The 21,561-nt window shown below is 41.5% G+C and overlaps 1 protein-coding gene across 3 annotated transcripts in view; it reads right to left on the reverse strand.

The window, feature by feature from the left end:
* Nucleotides 1–21,561, reverse strand: part of LOC103099392 (carcinoembryonic antigen-related cell adhesion molecule 5-like) — a 203,353-nt gene that overhangs the window by 22,076 nt on the left and 159,716 nt on the right. For 2 of the 3 annotated variants that reach the window (XM_056825354.1, XM_056825356.1), the window contains exons 14-15: nucleotides 3,277–3,552; nucleotides 2,653–2,904 (exon numbers count right to left, since the gene is read on the reverse strand). In XM_056825354.1, coding sequence (XP_056681332.1) covers nucleotides 2,653–2,904; nucleotides 3,277–3,552 — 528 coding nt within the window. The remainder of the gene's footprint in view (nucleotides 1–2,652; nucleotides 2,905–3,276; nucleotides 3,553–21,561) is intronic. The other variant, XM_056825355.1, reaches the window with a different exon arrangement.

Here is a 21,561-nt window from a genome sequence, read left to right on the forward strand (position 1 = left end):
CAGTGGCTGACAAGGACTGCAGAAGACCCATGATAATAAGTTACTCACTTCCTACAAAAAGCTACAGACTTGCTATGAAATCAGCTGCCTCAATTCAGAAATAGGATGGACTCAGGCTGTAAGTTGCAACAGATATTTATTGAGATTGAGAATTACTTTACCTTGATATGTCCACATGAGTATTTTAATCTTGAAAGAATTACTAATATATTAATATTGCAACCTATGTGCTCAGGTATCATATTCACAGATATATTAGTTCTTGATCATTGTATTTAATAGGTACTCTATTAATTTTGACTACTCTTCAAATCTACATCCCAAAGGTCAGAAGAATTCCTGGGTAGGCTGCCACATTGTCCTAGTTCCCACCTTGCCAGACCAGATTCCATACAAGGTCATATGCTGAGTTAATCTACTCCTCTTTGATCTTGTAGTTGTCAGGTGAGCCGATATTAAGTCTTATGCCATGTCACATGAACATTAGCTACCTCCCATTCCCCATTGCTTGATCCTCCAGTAAAAGATTGAGGAAATATGTAGTTCACTCTCTCTCTCTCTCTCTCTCCCATCATCAGAGGAGCACACAGGCTGGATCCCAAGCTCTTTAATTCCTGGCTCTGAGTCTTTCTTCCTTTATTATATTCCCTCTTTCTCTATATCCCCTTTACCCATTTTTCCTCAGTTTCTAACTCTCCTTTTCAGGTGTCCAACTAAGAATATATTAATTTGTGGCTATAGGCAGACACAACCCATACATGTCCCAAACATATTCTTTTTCATTAGTGGTAGAAGGTAGAAGGGGAACAGAAAATAGATTGTGATTAATTGGAAAAAGTAAATTAAGAAAAAGTTCCTTTCAAACACAGGTGTCAAATACATAGACTGCAACATTGCCAGGTGCTGCCTGAACCAGGTCAAAAGGTAATTGGGAAATAGTTGTAGCAGTCCACCCCTAGCTATGGGCAAGGGGAACAGTCGGTATGTACAGATTGCCTTAGAAGAGAGCATGCTCAGTCTTGAGCATGCTAAGTATTGCACATGGCTGGGAAAGCCTCTGACCCTTGACCCCAGCTTCCCCCAGGTTAAGTGGGAACACAGGTTTATTTGTGCTCACCTGGTTAAGAGAAACCACACCTATACCTTGTCATTACCAATGATCATCATCCCTGTGTACTGTGTATATTTGCATATCAAAGATTATATATAGCCCAGCAAGCTCTGCCTCTCTCTCTCTCTTTCAAGCTAGCTGATGGCTGTCCTGGCAGGACTTGGCCTCTGGCCAAGCTCCATCTTTAAATCTTCTCTATCTCTCTTTCATCTCTCTGACCTGTGTGGGATTAAATGTGGATCTCTGGACTGGTAAAAGCCTTTGGAAGGGTCCTTTGATCAGAGCTTAGCTGTGGCTCATGGAAAATTAATAAAGACTCATTCCTGCCACCTCATATCTCTAATTTGACTCCGTCATCCCCCTTGTGGTATCTAAAACTTCTATCCTATCTCTATCTTCCTACCTTAAAGCTTCTCTCCCCTCTGAGGAAGCTTTAATAGTTAACCAAAAAAAAAAGATACACAGATAATTATATGCTAAATTAAAATGTGTGCTTTAAGCATCCTTATGTACAGATTTAGCCCAATAAAAAGTCATCCCTCCTGTAAAGTATATGCTGTTGGTATCTGACTTTCCAGAGGTCACTTCCACACATCAATATTCCATTTCTCCCCCTGCTCTCCATTCAGAATATACCCAGAGTCAGGGACAGGAAGCTGGGATACCCCTAAGAATTATAACAATAAAGCTGCATGAAATAAAAGGAAACTAAGGCCAGAGATGACCTCTCTATGGTCCTGCTGCCATTAGTGTGATTATGGGAATGGAGGGTCTGTCATCTGTACATAGGAAAGTCAGACCAGTGAATTAATTGGGCAGCAGGAATTCTACAGTGGAAACAGTTACTGGAGGCTAAAGTCAATAGATCAGAATCAGGTTAAATAACTGACATGCTTCCATGTGGCATTTTATGCTACAAAAAGGAAAAATATAGAAGCAATGGTGAATCCCTATGTGTGAAAGCAGACAAAGTTTACATTCTCCTTTCCATCTCCAGAATTTCCCTGCCAAAGAGGACCAAGACCAGCCCCATTGCATGACCAGAGCTTATACTCCAACCAAGACTAGAAATATTCTGTGGTTTCACAGCACCAAGGGAAAGGGACTGAAGGAAAGAGTATGGGGCAGTCATTGAAACTGCAGTCCTAGAAGGTGGGACACAAAGAAGGTTGTATGTCACTGGGACAGAAGAGAATAATACAATATCAATAACAAAGATGATGACGACAATTAACGTTTTTATTTTGTGTCTACCATGTAAAAAGGACTTTCTCCACCTAAAATCCTATTATACACAGAACAAATATTATTCATTTTTCCAGATGAAGAAACTTAGGCTATGAAAGGAGGAGTCATTTACTGCACAGATAGTAGACAGAAAAGAAAGAATTCAATCTACGTTTCATGATTCTGAGCTCAGGGCTCTTTCTACCACAATGCACTGTGTCATGGGACCAGGCAGAATATCTTATGTCTATTTTTCTCATACCAGGGAAAGAGAAAGCCCAACACAAAGTTGGTGGCCCAATCCAGATACTCACCATAGATTATAATATTCTTGGTTGCGGTGCGCGTCATGCCAGTGAATGAGTTAGATGCAGTACAGGTATAGGTTCCAGCATGATTCAGGGATGCAATAACAGAAAATGTGGCTAAGTTGCTGACAGATTGTCCATTCTGTAACCAAGTGAATTGTGCTGGTGGGTTAGAATCAGCTACACAGCTCAAGGTAATATTTGCCCCAGTAGGGTACACATCAGGTGAACGGACAATTGTGGCGATATCTGGGCCATCTGGAGGAAAGAGGAGGATTCCATATTGAGATTAAGGTAGAAAGAAGGGCATCTCCTAGTCTGTAACCCATCACCAGGGACCACTATGTCTCCCTGATCGTCCCTTGAGCTGAGAAATTCACAGCTGGTCCTATTTGAGTTTGGATCTGAACTTGGAAGATCTTAGGGCTTTCTCCAGTTCAGCACCCTGGCTGTCCACCCTCAACCAGAACACATGGCAAGGCCAATCTGGGCTCCCTAAAGATGAAGGGGGTTGGGAACCTCAGAGCCTACCTCTTTAGCTCTCTGAGAAGGGACTGAATTAGCCTGGCCTCTGGGAACACACCACCAGACTATAAGCAGGCACCATATAGGAAGAAGCAATATACTCACAGGTAACATTCAGTGGGAATGGATCACTCCTATTCTGAAACAATGGGTTCTCGATTTCACACACATAGGGCCCTTTGTTTTCCCTTCTTGTGAGCCTGCGGAGAGTGAGTATCCTCTTATCCGGGGACAGCTGTATCCTGCTACCAACTGGGGCAAGTCCATTTATGAACCACCGGTAAGCATGAATTTGACCCATAGCATTGCATGTCATTGAGAAGTCCTTGGTCTCCACTGCAGTATTGTTGGAGGTGATGATGGTAGGTTTGGACAGTGGCGCTGTGCAGGGAATAGACAGAAAATGACTGTATTCGTACTTTTTCTTATCTTATAACCAAATAAGTGGTTTGGAAGTGGCCTGTCTAAGACCTTGGCAAGGCTGAGGGCCAGAGACCAAGAACCTGTGATTTCAAAGGCAAAGACAAAGACCCCCCTTTCTCTGGTGCAGATCTCAACTCCTCCAGGCCTTAGGAAAGTTCAGCTTCAGTTCCTGTGGCTGACAAAGACATTCACATGGAGCCCAAGCCCTGGGTTCTCAGTCTTGCTGGGCTGAGGCAAGCTGGATGTAAACCTTAAAATTTCCCAGACCCTACATTATAAGATTGGATTAAGACCATTCCCCATTTGGGCAGTGAACTCTACTTAAAGCAGGAATGTGAGAATTCTACTATACCTACTTGGGTCTGCCCTAGGGGAAGATAAAGTTGTAAACTCTTTTCTGAACAATGATAAGTACTTAAACCCATACTTTTCTTAAGCTAAGTACCTATAAAGGTCAAGCAACTTGTGAATTTACAAGGAACAAAGAACTGGAAAACTTACTCAGAGCTTTCCTGATGTTAATTACTCAAAAATCCACACCTTCTTAGGTGTGGACTAAGAATGGGTGGTCCTTTAGAAACATCTACAGTGATTGGTAGATGTAAGGACTTAGGGGAGGTGACAGAGGAGATTTTGTCCTTAAAAATATGAGCTCAGAGAAGAACAAGAGGAGGAGGATCTGGTTTCTGATTCTCATTCTGAAGGAGAGCTCCTTGAGGAGCTCCTCTGAGGGGCTCTGTCCCTCTGGGGTAGGAGCTCTGGAGGCTCTTGAGAGAGGCCCTTTGAAACAATCTCTGTCTGGAACACTCTTTGAGAAAGCAGCTGAGATGCTGCTGGCCTGGTGTCATTAGAAATACTTACTTAGACAGATCTTATGGGGAGTTATAAAAAACTGCCTGATTTCTCTTTTAAGACTCAGGTCTAGGCCATATTGGCTTTGAGACCCTTCATACTTATTCCTTTTTTACTCTCTCTCTCTTTCTTTGATTACAAATTGTATTGTTAATTAAAATCTTTATAAAACCCAATTGACTTGGGTATTTGAATAATTGGGAATATTTCCCTGGCAACCACCTTATATTTGATTTTAAAACCCAAGACACTGTAGTGAAACATATTTCTCCGGTCAAATTTACTCACCCTCTCTTATATCTATCACAATTTATATCTTCCACTATTTTAATCACTACAATTTAAAACCTCAACCATTTTAAATCTCACATGGACTGGGGATGACAGACTACTTCATCCAACACCTGTACTTGGATTTGAGGCCTTTCTAGTTTGGCAGAACTACCAAGAGTTTATGATTCCTTAGCCTGGACTTCCAGAAGCCAGGATTCCTTACCTTGACATCTTCTTAAGAATATTGGGAGAAACTGGAGAAGATAGACTAGGGACAGGCCATGGGGAAATTGTGCTCAGAAAGGGAAACTTACTTTAACTCTTAAGAGGAAAGAAGAGGAAAGGAAGAGAGAGGGAATAGATCAGTTCTTATCAGGATACGAAAGGATGAGTCTCTGGCTGGGAGTCAGGTGAGACCTGGTTCAAGGCTGGAGATTTCAAACCCACAATAACATCTCTCCTGCCTAGGACTGTGTTTTGCCACCCCAGGAGGCAGTTCATACCCATTTACTGGATTCTGGAATTCCCTGCTTTGGGCTCTTCTCTTTCCTTAGGTGTTTCCTACCCTACAAGATGAGAATGAGAATGTTGAAGGTGATCTTCAAGCTCAGATGAGGTTTTATGCTGGGAATCTAAGCTAATGGGGACTAATCTTCCCTGAGCCTTCATGACCCAAGGGGAGCCCTTTCCTTATCTCTAGTTAGCAGGTAGGCCTTGCCACTGAGAGAGGTGTGTGTACCAGAGTAAAGCCTGGGGCACATCCAGGAGCATTGACAGGCTTCTGTCCTGTGTCATCCATGGCCAGCTGTCTTAAAATTAATTTCCAAATTGACATTCATAAGTTAAAAATATTTCAGCTTCCTTGACCTTTCACCTTGTTATTTTGTTAGAGCTTGCACTCCATCCCAGGGTCTTGGTTGGGAAGTTTAAGGAGAGGAAGAATGAGCCTCCCATTTGTATCCAGTAAAGCCAAGTGAGACTGGCCGGGAAGGTGACAAATCTGAGGTCAGCTAGCCACCTTTTGTAGTGGGGGGAGAATATGAAGAAACAGTGAGCATGTTCCTGGGCATGAAGGTCATGGTAGGACTTTTTGGAAGGTGTTTTGGCAGCATCAATGGATCCAGTGACTGACATGACATAGTGACTAGTGTTGGACTAAGAGTGAGAAAGATCTATATTCAAATTCTGTCTCAAAATGTTACTGGCTGTGTGTGTTACTAGCAAGTCCCTATCTGTGTCTCAGTCTCCTGATTTGTTAAATGGGTAAAATAATTTCTCCCTCCTGGTGTTGTTGGATGAAATGAGACCATATATAAAAGCTCTGTATAAATCCTGAGAATAGGCCAAACAAATGTTCAGAGGAAGGAAAGTACATAGTGTGAGTCTGGGTACCAAAGGCAGACCCAGGCTGTCTGAGCACACAATGCATGGCCAGAAGTATCTGAAAGGTCTGATGCCCTTTTGTGAAGGGAGCCAGACCAAGAACACTCAAGGATAGTCTGTAGGCAGTAGGGAGTCATGAGCAGAGAAGAGACATGAGCACACACATGTGTATTTGAAAGACCAATTGAGGGCACTAGAGATGCTTAGCCCAAAGAAGAAAAGACTTGAGGGGGAGGGGAGACATGTCTCCAAAGACTGGTCAAGTTATAATGAGTTTGATGGCCCTGCCAGGGGATGCTCAGTGGTTACATTGATCAGGGAGGGACTATTTCCTAATGTGTCAGTATCTTTTCTCCTTACAGCAACATTCTGGTACCCTTTTATCTCTTGTCTATCACAGAACAACTCTTTTTTTTTAAACCCTTACCTCCTGCATTAGAATCAATACTATGTATTGTTTCCAAGGCAGAAGGGCCAAGCAATGGGGGTTAAGTAACTAGCTCAAGGTCACACAGCTAAGAAATGTCTGAGGCAAGATTTGAACCCAAGACTTCCTGTTCCACGGCCATGCTCTCAATCCACTGAGATACCCAGCTGCCCCCACAGATCAACTCTTCAGAGGAGGTAATGGCTTCTTTTTCAGAAGGGGCAGGGATTATGATTGGAATCTTGGTGATTCTGATTGGGAACTCTACTATTTTTTTGTTAGAAAGATGGGAGAGTAGGATTCTGTGGCCCCGGACTCTCCTCTCTCGTAGTCTCCCTCCCATAATGTGGGAGAGAAATCAAGATGATTCCTCAATTTCTTGACCTTCTCTAAGGCCCTAGTCTCCCCTCCCTGGCCCAAACATGCCTTTCACACAGTATTTACTGCTGTGGATCTCATTGTTCTTTTCAGAGTTATTAATTGTTCCTCCTTTTTTTTTCAACTTCTTTCTCTAGGAAACAGTTTTTACTTCTCTGTTTTTAGAAGAGTTGCTAGACCTAGAGTATGTAACCCACAAAATTAAGGAAATAAGATCTAAGAAGACAGAGCAAGAAAAAATGGAGAGGCAGCAAAGGGAACAGGGAGAGGGTAGGCTAGAGAAAAAGAGAGATGGAGGAGAGCTGTCAGCAGGCTGCATCTCAAGGTAATAGCTCCAGAGGCTTTCCTTGACTACACAGACCAAACAGGATTCAGTTTTAATGGACTTGACTCCCTGCTCATTTCATTCCAAAAATTATTTGGGATGCCTTGGAGAACTGAACTGAACAGGATTTCTGGACTGACTCTGCAACAATGCCAAGACCTATAAACAGGCTTGCTGGGAGCCATCAGGCCAGGACTCCTTGACAGAGGCACGTGTGTTACTAAGGAGGCCACAGTGTGGCCCTTGGGAAGATGTGATTGTCCCCTCAGCCCCCATTTGCATGACCTCTTAATTGACATGATTTTTATTTCCCCTGGTCTGAAAAGGAATAATGCCAGAGCAAAACACCTGTACTCTAATTCTCTAAAACATCACTGAAAGATCAGACCCTCAAACCCAATCCCAAAAGACTATCATGTGTTAAACTTTACTTAGGTACATAATCCCCAGTAAAACCACAGCTACAGGCCAAGCCCAAAAACTTTTCACTCACAGAAACCTATTCTCATGAAGCCAGCACACAAATCAATCATAGAGACCCATACAATAAGTACAAGTTCATCAAGCTTCAATATGCCTCAGTGACTGGATTACACAAACCAGTAAGTCACCAGTGGGAAACTCCCTAGTAAGAACCCTGAGAAATGACCAGTCTGATATGAAATCTGAATTATGTTTCCAGTACCCCTCAACCTCAATGATATGATTGTTGAATTGTCTTTTAAGAACTGTTGATAATTATCGTATTTCGTTAAAAGCAATAAGTAATTTTCCTTGATTGTTTGTAAGCTTAAAACTTCTCACAGGGTAATGAGAAAATTAAGCCACCTGTGATGAAATCATTTATCTTGTATGCTGTCTGTAATCACAATATATGAATATAGAATGTTAATCAAGTGATTTGTTAAAAGTTAATGTATCACTTTTCCAATTATCTCTCTTTGAACATGTGTGTTAGCTAATGTATCTATGTGCAAAGAAAATGGGCATAAAAATAAACACCAAGCCTGGGGATGGCAGAGCAGCTATCAGATGCAAAGCAATCCCATGGCCGCAATGATTAAGCTGTCTTCCATTTGTTATTTTGACTGATCCTTTGCCACCTGTCGGGAACCCCTGGAGTCTCGAGTGAGGCTGGACCTTGCCTGTGGCATTTCTGGTGCTGGAACAGGACCATTCCTGTCAAGTTAAATCCCCTTCCCCAAACCCTAAAAGTTTTGAATGGATCAGGTTCCCCGCCCCGAAGAGGTCCCAGGCCCCCCATGGACAGAGCAAGGTTTGTGGGGGGGATTAATCCAGGGCTCCCAATATAAGAGGAGCCGTTCATAACAGGTTAAGGTAGGAGAAGAAAAGGGCTGCCATGGGACACAGTGAATTGAAAGAAAGAAAATTTTTCACTGAAATAATTAAACACAGTTTTCAGAAAAGTGGAATAAAGGAGAGAAAAATAAGCAAGTCACAGCTGATTAATTCTTGGAGTTTATTCAAAATTGCGGTCTGTGGTTCCGTAATGTAAGGATGGTAGATTTAGACACAGAAGAAAAAGTTAGCCCAGAATTAAAATCTTATAACATCCCCATCGGCTAGACAACCACCAGTAACCCCTCCATCTGAGGAAAGGAGGAGTGGATGGTCAGGAATGAGGGGTCCCCCTCATCCTCCAACTCCATGACCCCCAGATTCTCGACTCTAGCAGAGAAAAGCCCATTTTTCAATCCCTTGTCACCTGCCTTTTCAAATGTTTACACTTAAGGCTCATAGAGCCAAAACCTTTTTTCACCTCTAACAGTTTTAAAGGGACAGTACTTTGGAAACAACAAGATGGACTTTTTCATTTCTTCTTCCTTTTTCTTTCTTCCTCAAGATCTTGAGTAAACACCTTAACTCTTAAAAGCATGCTTCCCTAATATGTGTTTAATGTTTATTATGTGTGACTTGATGCGTGTCTGCATCCTAAGTTTTGTGTTCGCATTTTCCCTAATTGGCCATTTACAAAAAAGTACTTCAAAGTCCTCCGCCGAAAAGAAATAATTTATGTTCCATAAATCTTCTTTCATTTTGTTTTAGAAAGGGCCCATTCAGAAAAAAAAGAGAGAAAGAATGATTTGTAACCTACAAAGGGGACTTTTATCCCCCAAACTGGCTCTTCTCTTAGATTTGATATTAAAGATCTATATAGGCAACCTTGGAAAACTGCTAATTAGTCTGAAAATGTACTGTGATGAGTGGAATTTTATGGTGATGATTGTGTCTCAGTTAGAAGTGAAATGTTAGCTAAATTCAATTCTGTTCAAGCCAGAGGTCTGTTTATCAACACTAGAACCAATAAGAGATAGTGATTGAAATAAGTTCAGAACTGGTTGAAGGTAATTAATAGACAGCTTGACACCAAGAGGAATTTTCCTTTCTAAAAGACAAAAAACCATAATGGATGCTTACTAAAACATAAGATATTTATATGTCAAATTCAGTCACTCAACAGTTATAGTGGAGAACTTTTTTCTAAGAATTAAATGTTGAATTTCAAAATGAGATATCCTTCAAAGACAGCAACATGTTAGCATTGAGATTGTAGAAGTTCAGAACTGGTAATTAGCATATGTGAATTTGCATAGTTGATAAGTATGTGATGTATGGCTAATGTTAGAAGATGTAAACAATGTTATACTTGATAGGGAATATATGTGCTATGAATAAGAAGAAACATATCTATTCAAATGTAATTTGTTATGATGTCATAATAGATGAATACAAAATATGTATGAAATTGTGCTGTGAAGAAAATTAATTTTTATGCAGATTATGTATAGTGCAATTGGCAAAAGAAATTTGACCAGTTCGGAAATCAAATAAGATTCATTATTAGGCTATTAAGTCTAGGTAAAAGGTAGTCGCCTCTCCCATACTTATAGTAAGAGTAATAGGGACAAAAACTAAATGTTTTATTCTGCATGGAGCAAAAGTATGAAAGGAAAACTGGAATCTTAAGGAAACATTGTTAGAGAACTTTAAACAAAGTCAATTTGGAAGTTGTTAAGTTTTTCATTAATATACTGAGAGAGATTTAATATCAAGGTTTTAAAAACATGTAACTAAAGCGTTAAAAAAGGATTGGAAAGAAAGGAAAAATCTTCACAGACTACAAGTGCAGTCAAGCAGTTACTGTCCTAAAACATTCCAAAAGTAATTTATCCCCTTCCTCAGGTACAGAAAGGAGAACAAAAGTGCTTGTAATCATTTTATATTTATATTAAGGGACCAATAAAACAAAATATTTTAAACAGATACAAGTTTTCAGCTACCTTATTTAAACTACAGAGATATAATTTGAAAAACTTGAGAGGTTGGCTGATAGCTGGAATAAATCTTGATCTGATAATAAGATATATTACAACTAAGACTTAAAGAAGCAACAGGTGTTTTAAGAGTTTATTTGAGTTGCCTAAATATTATAATCTCTATAAACTACTATTAAGTAAAAATATGAGTTTTTCTAGAAGCAGACAGAAATAAAAGGTTTTTTTAATTCAAACTGCACAATGCTGGCTAGGTAATACAACTGCAAATGTCCAAACTACAAATCCAGAATCCTAAAGAAGCTCAGATTAGAAAACATAACTTCCTTTTAATAATGAAAATTGATATATTACAGTTAGCTAAACAAAAATAAAAATGCAATGATTTATGAATAGTTGGATTAACTGGATCCCAGCACAGGCACACATCCAACCCAATCCCTTCATGGGTGAGGATGAGTTCCAACATTTGCCCCTCTATAATCAGATGTAAATCAGGCTGGCTCAATCATCCCTGGCCTCAGATTTTCCTCTCTTGCTGTCTCCTTCTGTCCACTAAGTGGAACTACCAGGACAGGAAGGACTCTGGATCATTACTACAAAATGTTTCAGAGTAGCAGTCTATGTTTCTGTAGCAGTCAGAGAGAGAGAGGGAGAGAGAGAGAGAAGGGAATGGGGCTTAAATACCCCCTCTGTTTAGGCTGGGCCAAAAGGCCCAAGCCCTTAGTTAGCTGAGGCAAAGAAAAGAGATCAGTCCCTATCACTCATGTGACCAAAATGGAGAAACAGTCTCAGGGGCCTCCACCTCCAGCTTCCTTCAGAGCAACCTTCTCAGAGCACAACCTCTCAGAGCAAAACCTCTCCAACCACCCTAGTTCTCAGACCCCGCTATCTTTAAGGAAACCATCCAAGTTCCCTCCCCTCAGTTCTCACATCTACCAATCACTGTCCATGTCTTCCCTGTGCCAATGGTGGCTCTAGCTTAACCCAGGACTGCCCAGAGGTCTGCGGCTTTGCACATGTCTGTTGAAGGTCATAATCTCAAATAATTAAATCTTGATCCTTTGCTGCAGCCCTTCCTAAATCCTGTTACCCTGAGTAGGGTGGAGATTGGAAGTTCCAAGACCTGGTTTTGTCATTCCAAGTATCTCTATTGTATAAATTCTAAAATCAATCATGACTCAAAGAACTTCCTGTTCTATGCTTAAGCATAGATCAAAGCCCTTTCCATTGTTTAGCAAAAGGTTTCTGTCCTAAGGTAGTCTTAAGTAGGGAGGAGAAGGATCCTCCCTACCTAAAGTTGGAAATGGGGAAATTTCCAACATTCATAAGTCTAAGAAATTTTAAGGTTTACAATCCTCAGTTTTTGTAGATACCTTTATTGAGTAGGTAGAAGCTCTGCCCAGAAGAACAGAAAAAGGCGGGAAGTAACAAAAGCTCTTCTTAATGAAGTAATTCCTAGGGTGGGCCATCCCACATCACATCATCAAAACGATAATGGTCCTGGCTTCACATCACTATTATTGTCATGATTGTTAATGCTTTGGGCATAACCTACAAGCTTCATTGCACCTGGCATCCCTAGAACTCAATCAACCCTGTTTGCTTCAGTATTCTCATCTATAAAATAAGCTGGAGAAAGAAATAACAAAGCACTTCAGAACTTTTGTCAAGAAACACCAAATAGGGTCATGAAAACACAGACACATCTGAAATAACTGAACAAATTTTCCTTTTCTGAAAGGGAAATTTAGTGATTCTGAACCATACTGTCTGTCTCAGTCAAATTTGCCTCCTCTTGTTTGGAACATACTCCTGGAGGGGGGCAGGGACTGAGTCATTTTTCTGTATCTCTAGTCCAGAGCCTAGGGACTTTGTCCTGAGCAAGTGGGTAAAAAATATTGTGGAGAGGTGAATGGCCTCTGTGGCCCAGGTCAGTTAGATGAATGAATGAATGCAAAATAAGAATAGGATCAATAATGTGAGAGGTGGGGAAAGGAGGAGGCTTGGTGTTTGTCTAGTGCTACTTATCAGCATCAGTTTCCTTACCATTCAAATAAAGATGCTTGTGCTTTGGAACACAATGAGATGCTATATTGCTTAGTAGACTTTAAAGTGCTGGGTATCTGGAAACTCTTGTAATTAGTATCATCTCATTTATCTATGTCTAGAAGATTACTCAGTTTGGATCAATAGATTCCCTGGGGGTAAGGGATAAAGCTGATCTCAATAGGTGAGCCATTGAAGTGGGAATGACCAGGGGAACCATAGGGGGGAGCAGTTAGAAACCAACAGGGGAAGAGCCAAGATGGCAGCATAGCAGGAGCTTCTCTCAATATCCTTCTAACCAATCATTACAAAGCATCTCAAAAGGACAGAAATCAGAACCAAAGGAGTAAAGGGCCTCGCCTACTGGACACAGTGTGAAAGGTAGGCAGTGAGTGTGGATTCCTATGCCATAAGGGAGAGAAACTGCTCAAATCAAAGCACTAGTTGACCACATCTTCTCCCACAACAACTACTGATCCACAGTCAATGCCAGGGCCAGGAAAATCTCCAAAGTCTCAGGGGATGACTGAAAGCACCACAGAATACCCCTGAGGGCTGTGCCTGGCCTTGGCAGTGAGACTCAAAGCTGAATAACACAGTCCTTGCAGCAGGGGCAGCAAAAGGGCAGCCAAAAGGGCAGCCAAAGCAGAGTTGAGGATGATGAACTTAGTGCAAAACCCATGTTGCAGTTGAAAATCCAAGAGGCAACCACTGAGGAGGATAACCTTAGGACAAAATGCTTTGAAGCAGGAACTACACATAAAAAAAACCATCAGAGATTTACCTACCCTCACTCAGTCCTCTGAAAGGGAAGGACAGATAGTCCCAAGGCAAAGCCCTTGAGGCAGGAGCTTAGAGAACAATGACCACCAACATGCAAGAATCCTAATCCTCCAAGGGCAAAAGGTGTAAAGAACATCCAAAAAAAAACCCTCTTGACCCTGGAAATTTTTGAAGGAGTAAAAGAGCAAATGTAGAATGTCTGTCTTGTAAAGTGGGTACAGGGAGTGCACATCATTGTCTTCCTCATTTCTTGCTCTGGGGCCCAGGATTCTCATATTAAAAAGAAACAAACAATCCCTTAAATTCTGATATAGAATATATATTAAATATTGGTTCTAAAGTAGAAGAGTATATAAGGGCTTGGGAATTGGTGGTAAGTGACATGACCAGGGTAACATATATAGGTAGTGAATTAGGACAGATTTGAAGCCAGGACCTCCTCACTTCAGTCCTGGCCCTTCTATTCACTGAGCCCTTTCATCTTGTTGCTAAGAAAAGAGAAAGCAGGAAAAGGAGAAAGCTGTGGGAGAGACCTGAGAACTGGAGAGTTACCAGCATCCTCAGAAGGAAATGCTTCCTCAGTGTTCCAATTCCTGCTTGATCCAGCAACTTTAGCACTAGATGACTGGCATGAGAGGTGCCTTATTAATCTATTTCAGATTTCCCCCAATTCATAAAGTCTTCCTGTGTTTCTGATTTCTCTTTAACAAGATTCCTTAGTAGCTGTTTCTAGTCAAGGAAAAGGGAATGAGGATTCCAGAACTTCCACAGGAAAGCTCACCAAGGGAAGACACCCACATCTCACAAACAATGCCAAAAACAAGAGGGGGGGAAGTATGGGTGAGAATATGACTCCTGGGAAACAAATCCTCTTCTGCGAGTCTGAATTGGCCAGGTTGGGATGGATGGCTCTTGCCACTCTGTGGCTCAGAATAGGGCAAGGCTTTCTCTCTTTCTAGGACTGGGAAGGAAGACTCCCAGGTCCCTTTAGTAAGTTAGGTAAAGGGGGAACCTGACCCTTGGAGGTCCATGGCTCCAAAGGGGAAAAGGCACAGAAATGGAGACTGAAGGAGTCTTTTAGAGCAATGAGGCCACTAGGAGAACCCACTGGTGGATAACTCTGTTGGTCCCTGAATTTATTTGCAGGGATTGGATACTGAGGATGTGTGCTCTGTAAGATTATGGTAGTTGACCCTGAATAAATATCAGACATGATTTGACAGAGGTCTCAATCAGAGCAACTGAGCTCCTTGAGAAAGAAGGGATACTTAAGAGAACAGTTAAAAGTCTTGTCTTTAGAGCTTCTTAAATTTCAAGATTTCTTCGCAGGCACCAGGGTTTCTTTCCCCCTCCCTTATTATCAAGCCTCATCACTGACATGCAACTACCTCAAAGTTAGTCCTTCAGCCATATACACTATTATTCTTCTACTCAGCTAGCCTATGGAGTGGTGGATCTTTCTCAGGAGTCTTTTTCCACACTTAGTTTATCATTAGGTTGTGCAACATTTTAAATTATGAGATTGTTTGGAGTTTGATAATTTCATTAAATGACTGTAGAAGCAATAGTAGTAGTAGTAAGTAGTAGTAGTAGTAGTAGTAGTAGTAGTAGTAGTAGTAGTAGTAGTAGTAGTATTGGTAAAGAGAAGGGAAAATGGGAGAAAGGTAAAGAGACACTTAGTGTTAAAAGGAATTTTCCCTCCAGATTATGTGTGTTTCTTGGATATCATCAATCAATGACCTGTAAGTTATTTACCATTGAAATGTCCAGGTATTGACAAACCCTCAGAGAAAGGAAGTTGAAACCAAGGAGAGGGGAAACTGATCCCACAGAAACTGCCCACTTGGGTGTTGCCAGGCAAACTGAGGAACTATTATTGGTTCTTTAGATGTGATTGGGGAGAGCTAGTGGGTGGAGAAAGCTACTTATAAGGTTAGACCGAGGAACTGCTGCTGCTCTTCTTTCTCTCTCTCACTCTCTCTTTATTTCTTTCTCTCTCTCTCTCTCTTACTCCCTACCCACCCATCCCCCTCTCCCTCTCTCCCTCTCTCTACATTTCCCTACCTTTCCTATCACTACTCTGATATAATAAAGCTACTCAAGATACTACCAGCATCATAATTTAATTTTAATTGTTGCCCTCTGGTGACCATAAAATTTTGACATGTAGTTTCATTTTGTTCAGTTTCTTTACATTTTACTCTCCCTAAACTATTCTTAAGTGTTAGTAGTTGATTTAGACAGGCTAAATACACCAAGATGTTGACCAGAACCTGTAATCAAGACTGATCAAAGTTACAACCTCACTGCAGAAAACTTTGGATTGGTGAGAAATGATTAAGTATTTGGGGAAGGAAGCAAGCTTACTTTTTGCTTTTTCTCCCAAATAGAGCCAGGTTTGGGGATTAAGTGCTAATTAATGATTAAATGACAGCTAGGAGATATTGTGGATGGAGACTGGAGTCAGGAAACTCATCTTTCTGAGTTCAAATCTGGTCTCAGACACTCAATAGATGTGTGACCCTGGGAAAGTCACTTCACCCTGTTTGCCTCAGTTTCCTCATCTGTGAAATGAGTTGGACATTGAACTGGCAAAACCCTCCAGGATCTCTGCTAAGAAATGGAGTCAGGAAGAGTTGTACATGACTCTATAATTACTTGTTAACAATTTCTCCTCACACATAAGGGTTTTGCTTTCCATCATCATTTGCCTCTATGATTCTAGTTCAGCCCTCTGAGGCCACACAGAACACTTCTAAATCCTCTTCCACATAAGAGTCTAGAATATTGCTATCAGGCCTCTCCCCAAAGCTTTCTATTCCTTTTTCAAATATGTAGTTCCCTCAATTGATCTTCAGAGACTCCAGATCCCTCACCAATCTGGATGAACTTTCCCCAGTTCACTGTAGCCCCTTCTAAATTGTGTCTTCTAGAACCAAATACAATAATCCAAGTGCCATCTGATAGTACAGAAGGACAGTTATCTCCTTATTCTTGGAAGTGGACATGCTTCTCTTAAGACTGCATTAGTGGTTGGGTAGTTGTGTAGCTCAGTGGATTGAGAGCCAGCCCTAGAGATCAGAGGTTCTGGGATCAAATCTGACCTCAAATAATTCCCAGCTATATGACCCTGGGCCACTCACTTAACATCCATTGCACAGTATGAATTCTATGGCTAATAAGTAAGGGTTAAAAAAAGTTTGCATGATGTTTTTTCAACTGCCCTGTTACCTTTCCAAATGATAATGAGTTTGTGGATCTCTCAATCATCCCCAAGGTCTCTTTATGCAATCCAACATGGCATTAATAGTTTGTCTCCAATTTCCCCTTTTTTAAATCAACCATCCCCCATTAATTTAACTTTTTTCTGTGGCATTTGTACCAGTCACTGCCCCATGGAGGCCAGTGATTTTTTCTGATTTGGACTTTTTTATTCCAGGATAAGACCTGATATCAATCCCCAATAGTATTCATCTTATCACATTCCATCTTCTGTGCCAGCTTCCTGAGCTACTTCTGCATCCTATCTGCTTTTGCCATCCCTATCTTTCCAATTTTTCTTTTTCTCTTTTCCTTCCAGTTACAAAATTATGCTTTCTGCTTGTCTGTATAATCAGTCGAACAATAATGGTCACCATTTACAAAGCTCTTTTCATATGTTATTTCATTTGATCCAAGTCACTCATAGGGACAGTTCTGTTTCACGAACAGAAACTTCAGAAGATTTGTATGAACTGATGCAAAATGAAGTGAGTAGAACCAAGAGAGTAATTTATTCAATAACAACAATGTTGTAAAGGCAAACAACTTTGAAAAATTTGGATCTTCTGATCAATGCAGTGGCTAACAAGGATTGCAGAAGACCCATGATAATAAGTTACTCACTTTCTACAAAAAACTACGGACTCCCTATGAAATCAGCTGCCTCCCTTCAGAAATAGGATGCAACAGGGTGTAAGTTGCAACAGATATTTTTTAAGCTTGGGAAATAGATTTCCTTGATTGTCCATGTGACATTATAGGTGTATTTTAATCTTGAAACAGTTACTAATGTATTAATATTGCAACATATGAGCTCATGTACGGGATTCATAGGCATAGTAGTTCTTGATCATTGTATTTAATAGGTACTCTATTAATTCTGACCACTCTTCAAATCTACAGTCCAAAGGTCAGAAGAATTCCTGGATAGGCTGCCACAGGGTCCTAGTTTCCACCTTGTCAGACCAGATTCTATACCAGTTCACATGCTTAATTAACCTCTTCCTCTTTGATCTTGTGGTTGTCAGATGAGCCAATGTTAAGTCTTATGCCTTGTCACATGAACATTAGCCACCTCCCATTCCCCATTGCTTAATCCTCCAATAAAAGATTGAGGAAATATGTAGTTCACTGTCTCTCTCTCTCTACCACCATCAGAGGAGCACACAGGCTGGATCCCATTAAGGCTCTTTAAGCTGTTTCTCTGAGTCTTTCTTCCTTTATTATATTCCCTCTTTCTCTATATCCCCTTCACCCATTTTCCCTCACTTTCTAACTCTCCTTCTCAGGTGTCCAACTAAGAATATATTAATTTGTGGCTTCAGGCATGCACAACCCATACTTATCCCAAACATATTCTTTTTCATTAGTGGTAGACGGTAGAAGGGGAACAGAAAATAGATTTTGGCTAATTGGAAAAAATTAAATTTACAAAAGCTCTTTTCAATCACAGGTGTCAAATACATAGCCTGCAACATTGCCAGGTGCTGCCTGAACCAAGTGAAAAGGCAATTGGGAAATAGTTAACAAAAGAAAATAACACACAGATAATTATTTGCTAAATTAAAATATGTGCTTTAAGCATCCTCATGTACAGATTGAGGTCAATAAAAAGTCATCCCTCCTCTTAAGTATATGCTTTTGGTGTCTGACTTTCCCAAGGTCACTTCCCCACTTCACAATTCAATCTCTCCCCCTGCTCTCCATTCAGAACATCCCCAGAGTCAGCACAGGAAGTTGAGATACCTCTAAGATTTGTAACAATAAAATTGCATGAAATAAAAGGAAACTAAGGCCAGAGATGATCTCTCTATGGATCTCTATGGATCTCTCTATTGCCCATTAGTGTGATTATGGGAGTGGATGGTCTGTCATCTGGACATAGGAAAGTCAGACCAGTGAATTAATTGGGCAGCAGGAATTCTACTGTGGACCCAATTACTGGATGCTAAAGCCAATAGATGAGAACCATGTTTCATAACAGACATGCTTCCATGTGGCATTTTATGCCACAAAGAGGAAAAATATGGGTGCAATAGTGAATCTCAGTGTGTGAAAGGAGACAAAGTTTATATCCTCCTTTCCATCTCCAAAATTTCCCTGCCAAAGTGGATCAAGGCCAGCCCCATTGCATAATCAGATCTTATACTCCAACCAAGACTGGAAACAGTCTGTGGGTCCACAGCACCAAGAGAAAGGGACTGAAGGAAAGAGTATGGGGCAGTCACTGAACCTGAATTCCTAGAAGATGGGAGACAAAGAAGGTTGTATGTCACTGGGACAGAAGAGAATAGTACAATATCAATAACAAGGATGATGATGGCAACTCCCATGTTTTTTGTGCCTATGATTTAAAATGGAATTTCTCCACATAGAATCCTATTATATACAGATCAAATATTATTTAATTTTCCAGATGAAGAAACTGAGGCTAGGAAAGGAGGAGACACACTTATTAAACAGATAGTAGACAGAAAAGGAAGGATTTGAAGGAGGTCAGAACAACCTCCCTCTGGGGGCCAGGAATAAACTTTTGCCCAAGTCAGCACAACTGTTCCATCGGCTAAGCAGACACTCCCTGTATTGTGAACCACCCCCCCCCCAGCCAGCTGCAACTGCCAAATCACGACATCCTCTTGTTCAACATTTCATGCTAGCCCCCTGTACTATTAAAGGTGTTACCCTAGCCAAGCCAGCATGGCTCTTTCTTTGGAGCAGCCCTAATGGGTTAGTTTCATTAAAGATGTACCCTTGCTTACTTTCATTATCTCCATGTCTCCATTCTTGGGGGATTTTCTCGAACCCAATATTTGGTGCATTAGCTGAGAATCCTTCACGAATAGACTACCAGAACAGGGACACTAGTGTTGTGGGACTGTGACTGATGGGTAACTGATCATGGAAATAGGACATATGACTAAGTGGCCCAGATAGTCTCACTCCCTCTGGCTATATAGAGGGGGACTAAACCAAGCCCAATTCCATTAAATTGTCAGGTTCCACCTTTGTGTGAGTGTGGACTGGCTTAGTATGCAGTTCCTGTGTCCTGTGAAGGACTAGGCCAGAAAGGCTGGGAAGCAATTGGGTGATGAATGTTTGAGTTTGTATTACTGACAGGAATTTTTGTCTGTGATGCCCGGATGATTTCTGCCTGAAATACCAGGGAGCCAGAAAATCCTTGTTTGTTGTTTTTGCCCAGAATACAGAGGGTTAGACTCCCTCTGCCAAGTATGGAACTAGGGCACCAAGGTGGGACCTCCATTACAGGGGTTGAAGTCCCCTGGGTTTTCGAGCCCATCTGTGAAAATGGCAATCACACAAAGATTAGGTTTATAGTTTGACTCAAACCTCCCTGAACTGCCAAACTGGGTCTATTTGGTCAGACAATTGGCTATAGACAAATCTGAAAACCTCATCATTTCTTTTTCAAGGCATTACTCTGTTACTTTGTTCTTTGTCTCATTATTTTTGTCTTATGTGTTTTCATGCCCCCAGAAATGGTGGTCCAGGTTCCCTCTCCTCCCCTATCCCTAGTTTTAACTCATTGGCCTGATTTTAAAGTCAAGGCTCACAGTTTCTATGTGGGGGTAAAAAGGACTAGACTCCAAACCTTTTGTAAATCAGAGTAGCCCTCTTTCAGTGTCAGATGGCCCAAAGGAAGAATCTGGAATAAAGAAGTTGTGAGTGCTGTCCGCTCCCAGGTCTTGGATCCGAGTCCTAATGGCCACCTCAATCAAATGCCCGATATCCCGACCTGGCAGGACCTGGTCTTGTATCTCCGTGCTTAGATATGTCCCCTGGAGTTGGCCACCAACCCCTCTAACATCATGGTGGCCAAGGCACTGACACCAATACCTCCTCTGTCGCCCCTTTCAGGATCACAACCCCCAGACCCCCATTACCCCCACCCCCATACGTCCCTGGGTTTTCTCTCTTCTTCGTCCCACTCTCCAGCTATTGGCGTAGAACTCTTGGTCAGCAGGAAAGGAGTTAAGCCAAAAACCCAGTGGAGCAATGGGCTGGCCCCCTGCCATGTCCTTTCTGCTCCACTGACACTCAGAGGAGCCCTTCCCCAGCCCCAGGTGTAACCCACTCAGAGCCAGATGGGCTAGAAGGTGGGGCCTGGGTTGGGTGGGCTGGAATGGAAGGACAAGTCCATGACCTGTGTGGTTTTTAGGACAATCAATGGGGGTTTGGGGTTTCTGCCTGGGAAAATACTTGCTATTCCTAGGGGTTGGTGAGCCCAGAGAGGAAGGGTAACAAGTTTGACCTGTGTGTGTTGCTGTAGATCCCCGGGCTTTCCCCTCCCCTTCCTCCCAATACCAATGAGGCCAGGGCTGTGCAGTGGGAGGCATCTCCACCGCCTGCACCACCTACCCCCCCCTCCTGCACATCAGACAAGGGGATGAGGCAGGCCCATTTCCCCTAACCCCCCTTCTTCCACAATGGCCCTCCCCATCCAAACGGTCGGGCCAATGGTTCCGGGGTTTTTTTGGTTTTTTGTTTTGTTTTGTTTTGTTTTATCTGTATTGGCTCATGTTAAATAGCTGAGCGCCATCAGGAAAAAAATGAGGAAATTTGCTTCTTGATACCCTAAATTCTAACACCAGGTAGCAATTGGACATACTTTACAAGAAAGAGGGCATAATATGGATAGAAGTCCCTTACTCTTTGCTTGGATTTTAAGGCAAGGGCCCACCGAGAAATCCAGACAGAGATGATAGGGAAAACAGACTACCTGGAAGCTATCAGTTCACTGATCAGATCTGCCTCCTTCCTCTGTATTGTGGTAACTGTATGTCAGTTAAATGTGAAATGTTAGCCAGATTTTCTTGAGCACAAAAACATTCATGGTTAGAGGTTTGTTTTGTTAGATCTTGCAATGCATAATGGTTTCAATGAATTTGAGAATTCTCTAAATGTGTTTGATAGCCAGCCCA

The sequence above is a fragment of the Monodelphis domestica genome, chromosome 4 (assembly GCF_027887165.1).
Source record: "Monodelphis domestica isolate mMonDom1 chromosome 4, mMonDom1.pri, whole genome shotgun sequence".
Classification (NCBI taxonomy): Eukaryota; Metazoa; Chordata; class Mammalia; order Didelphimorphia; family Didelphidae; genus Monodelphis; species Monodelphis domestica.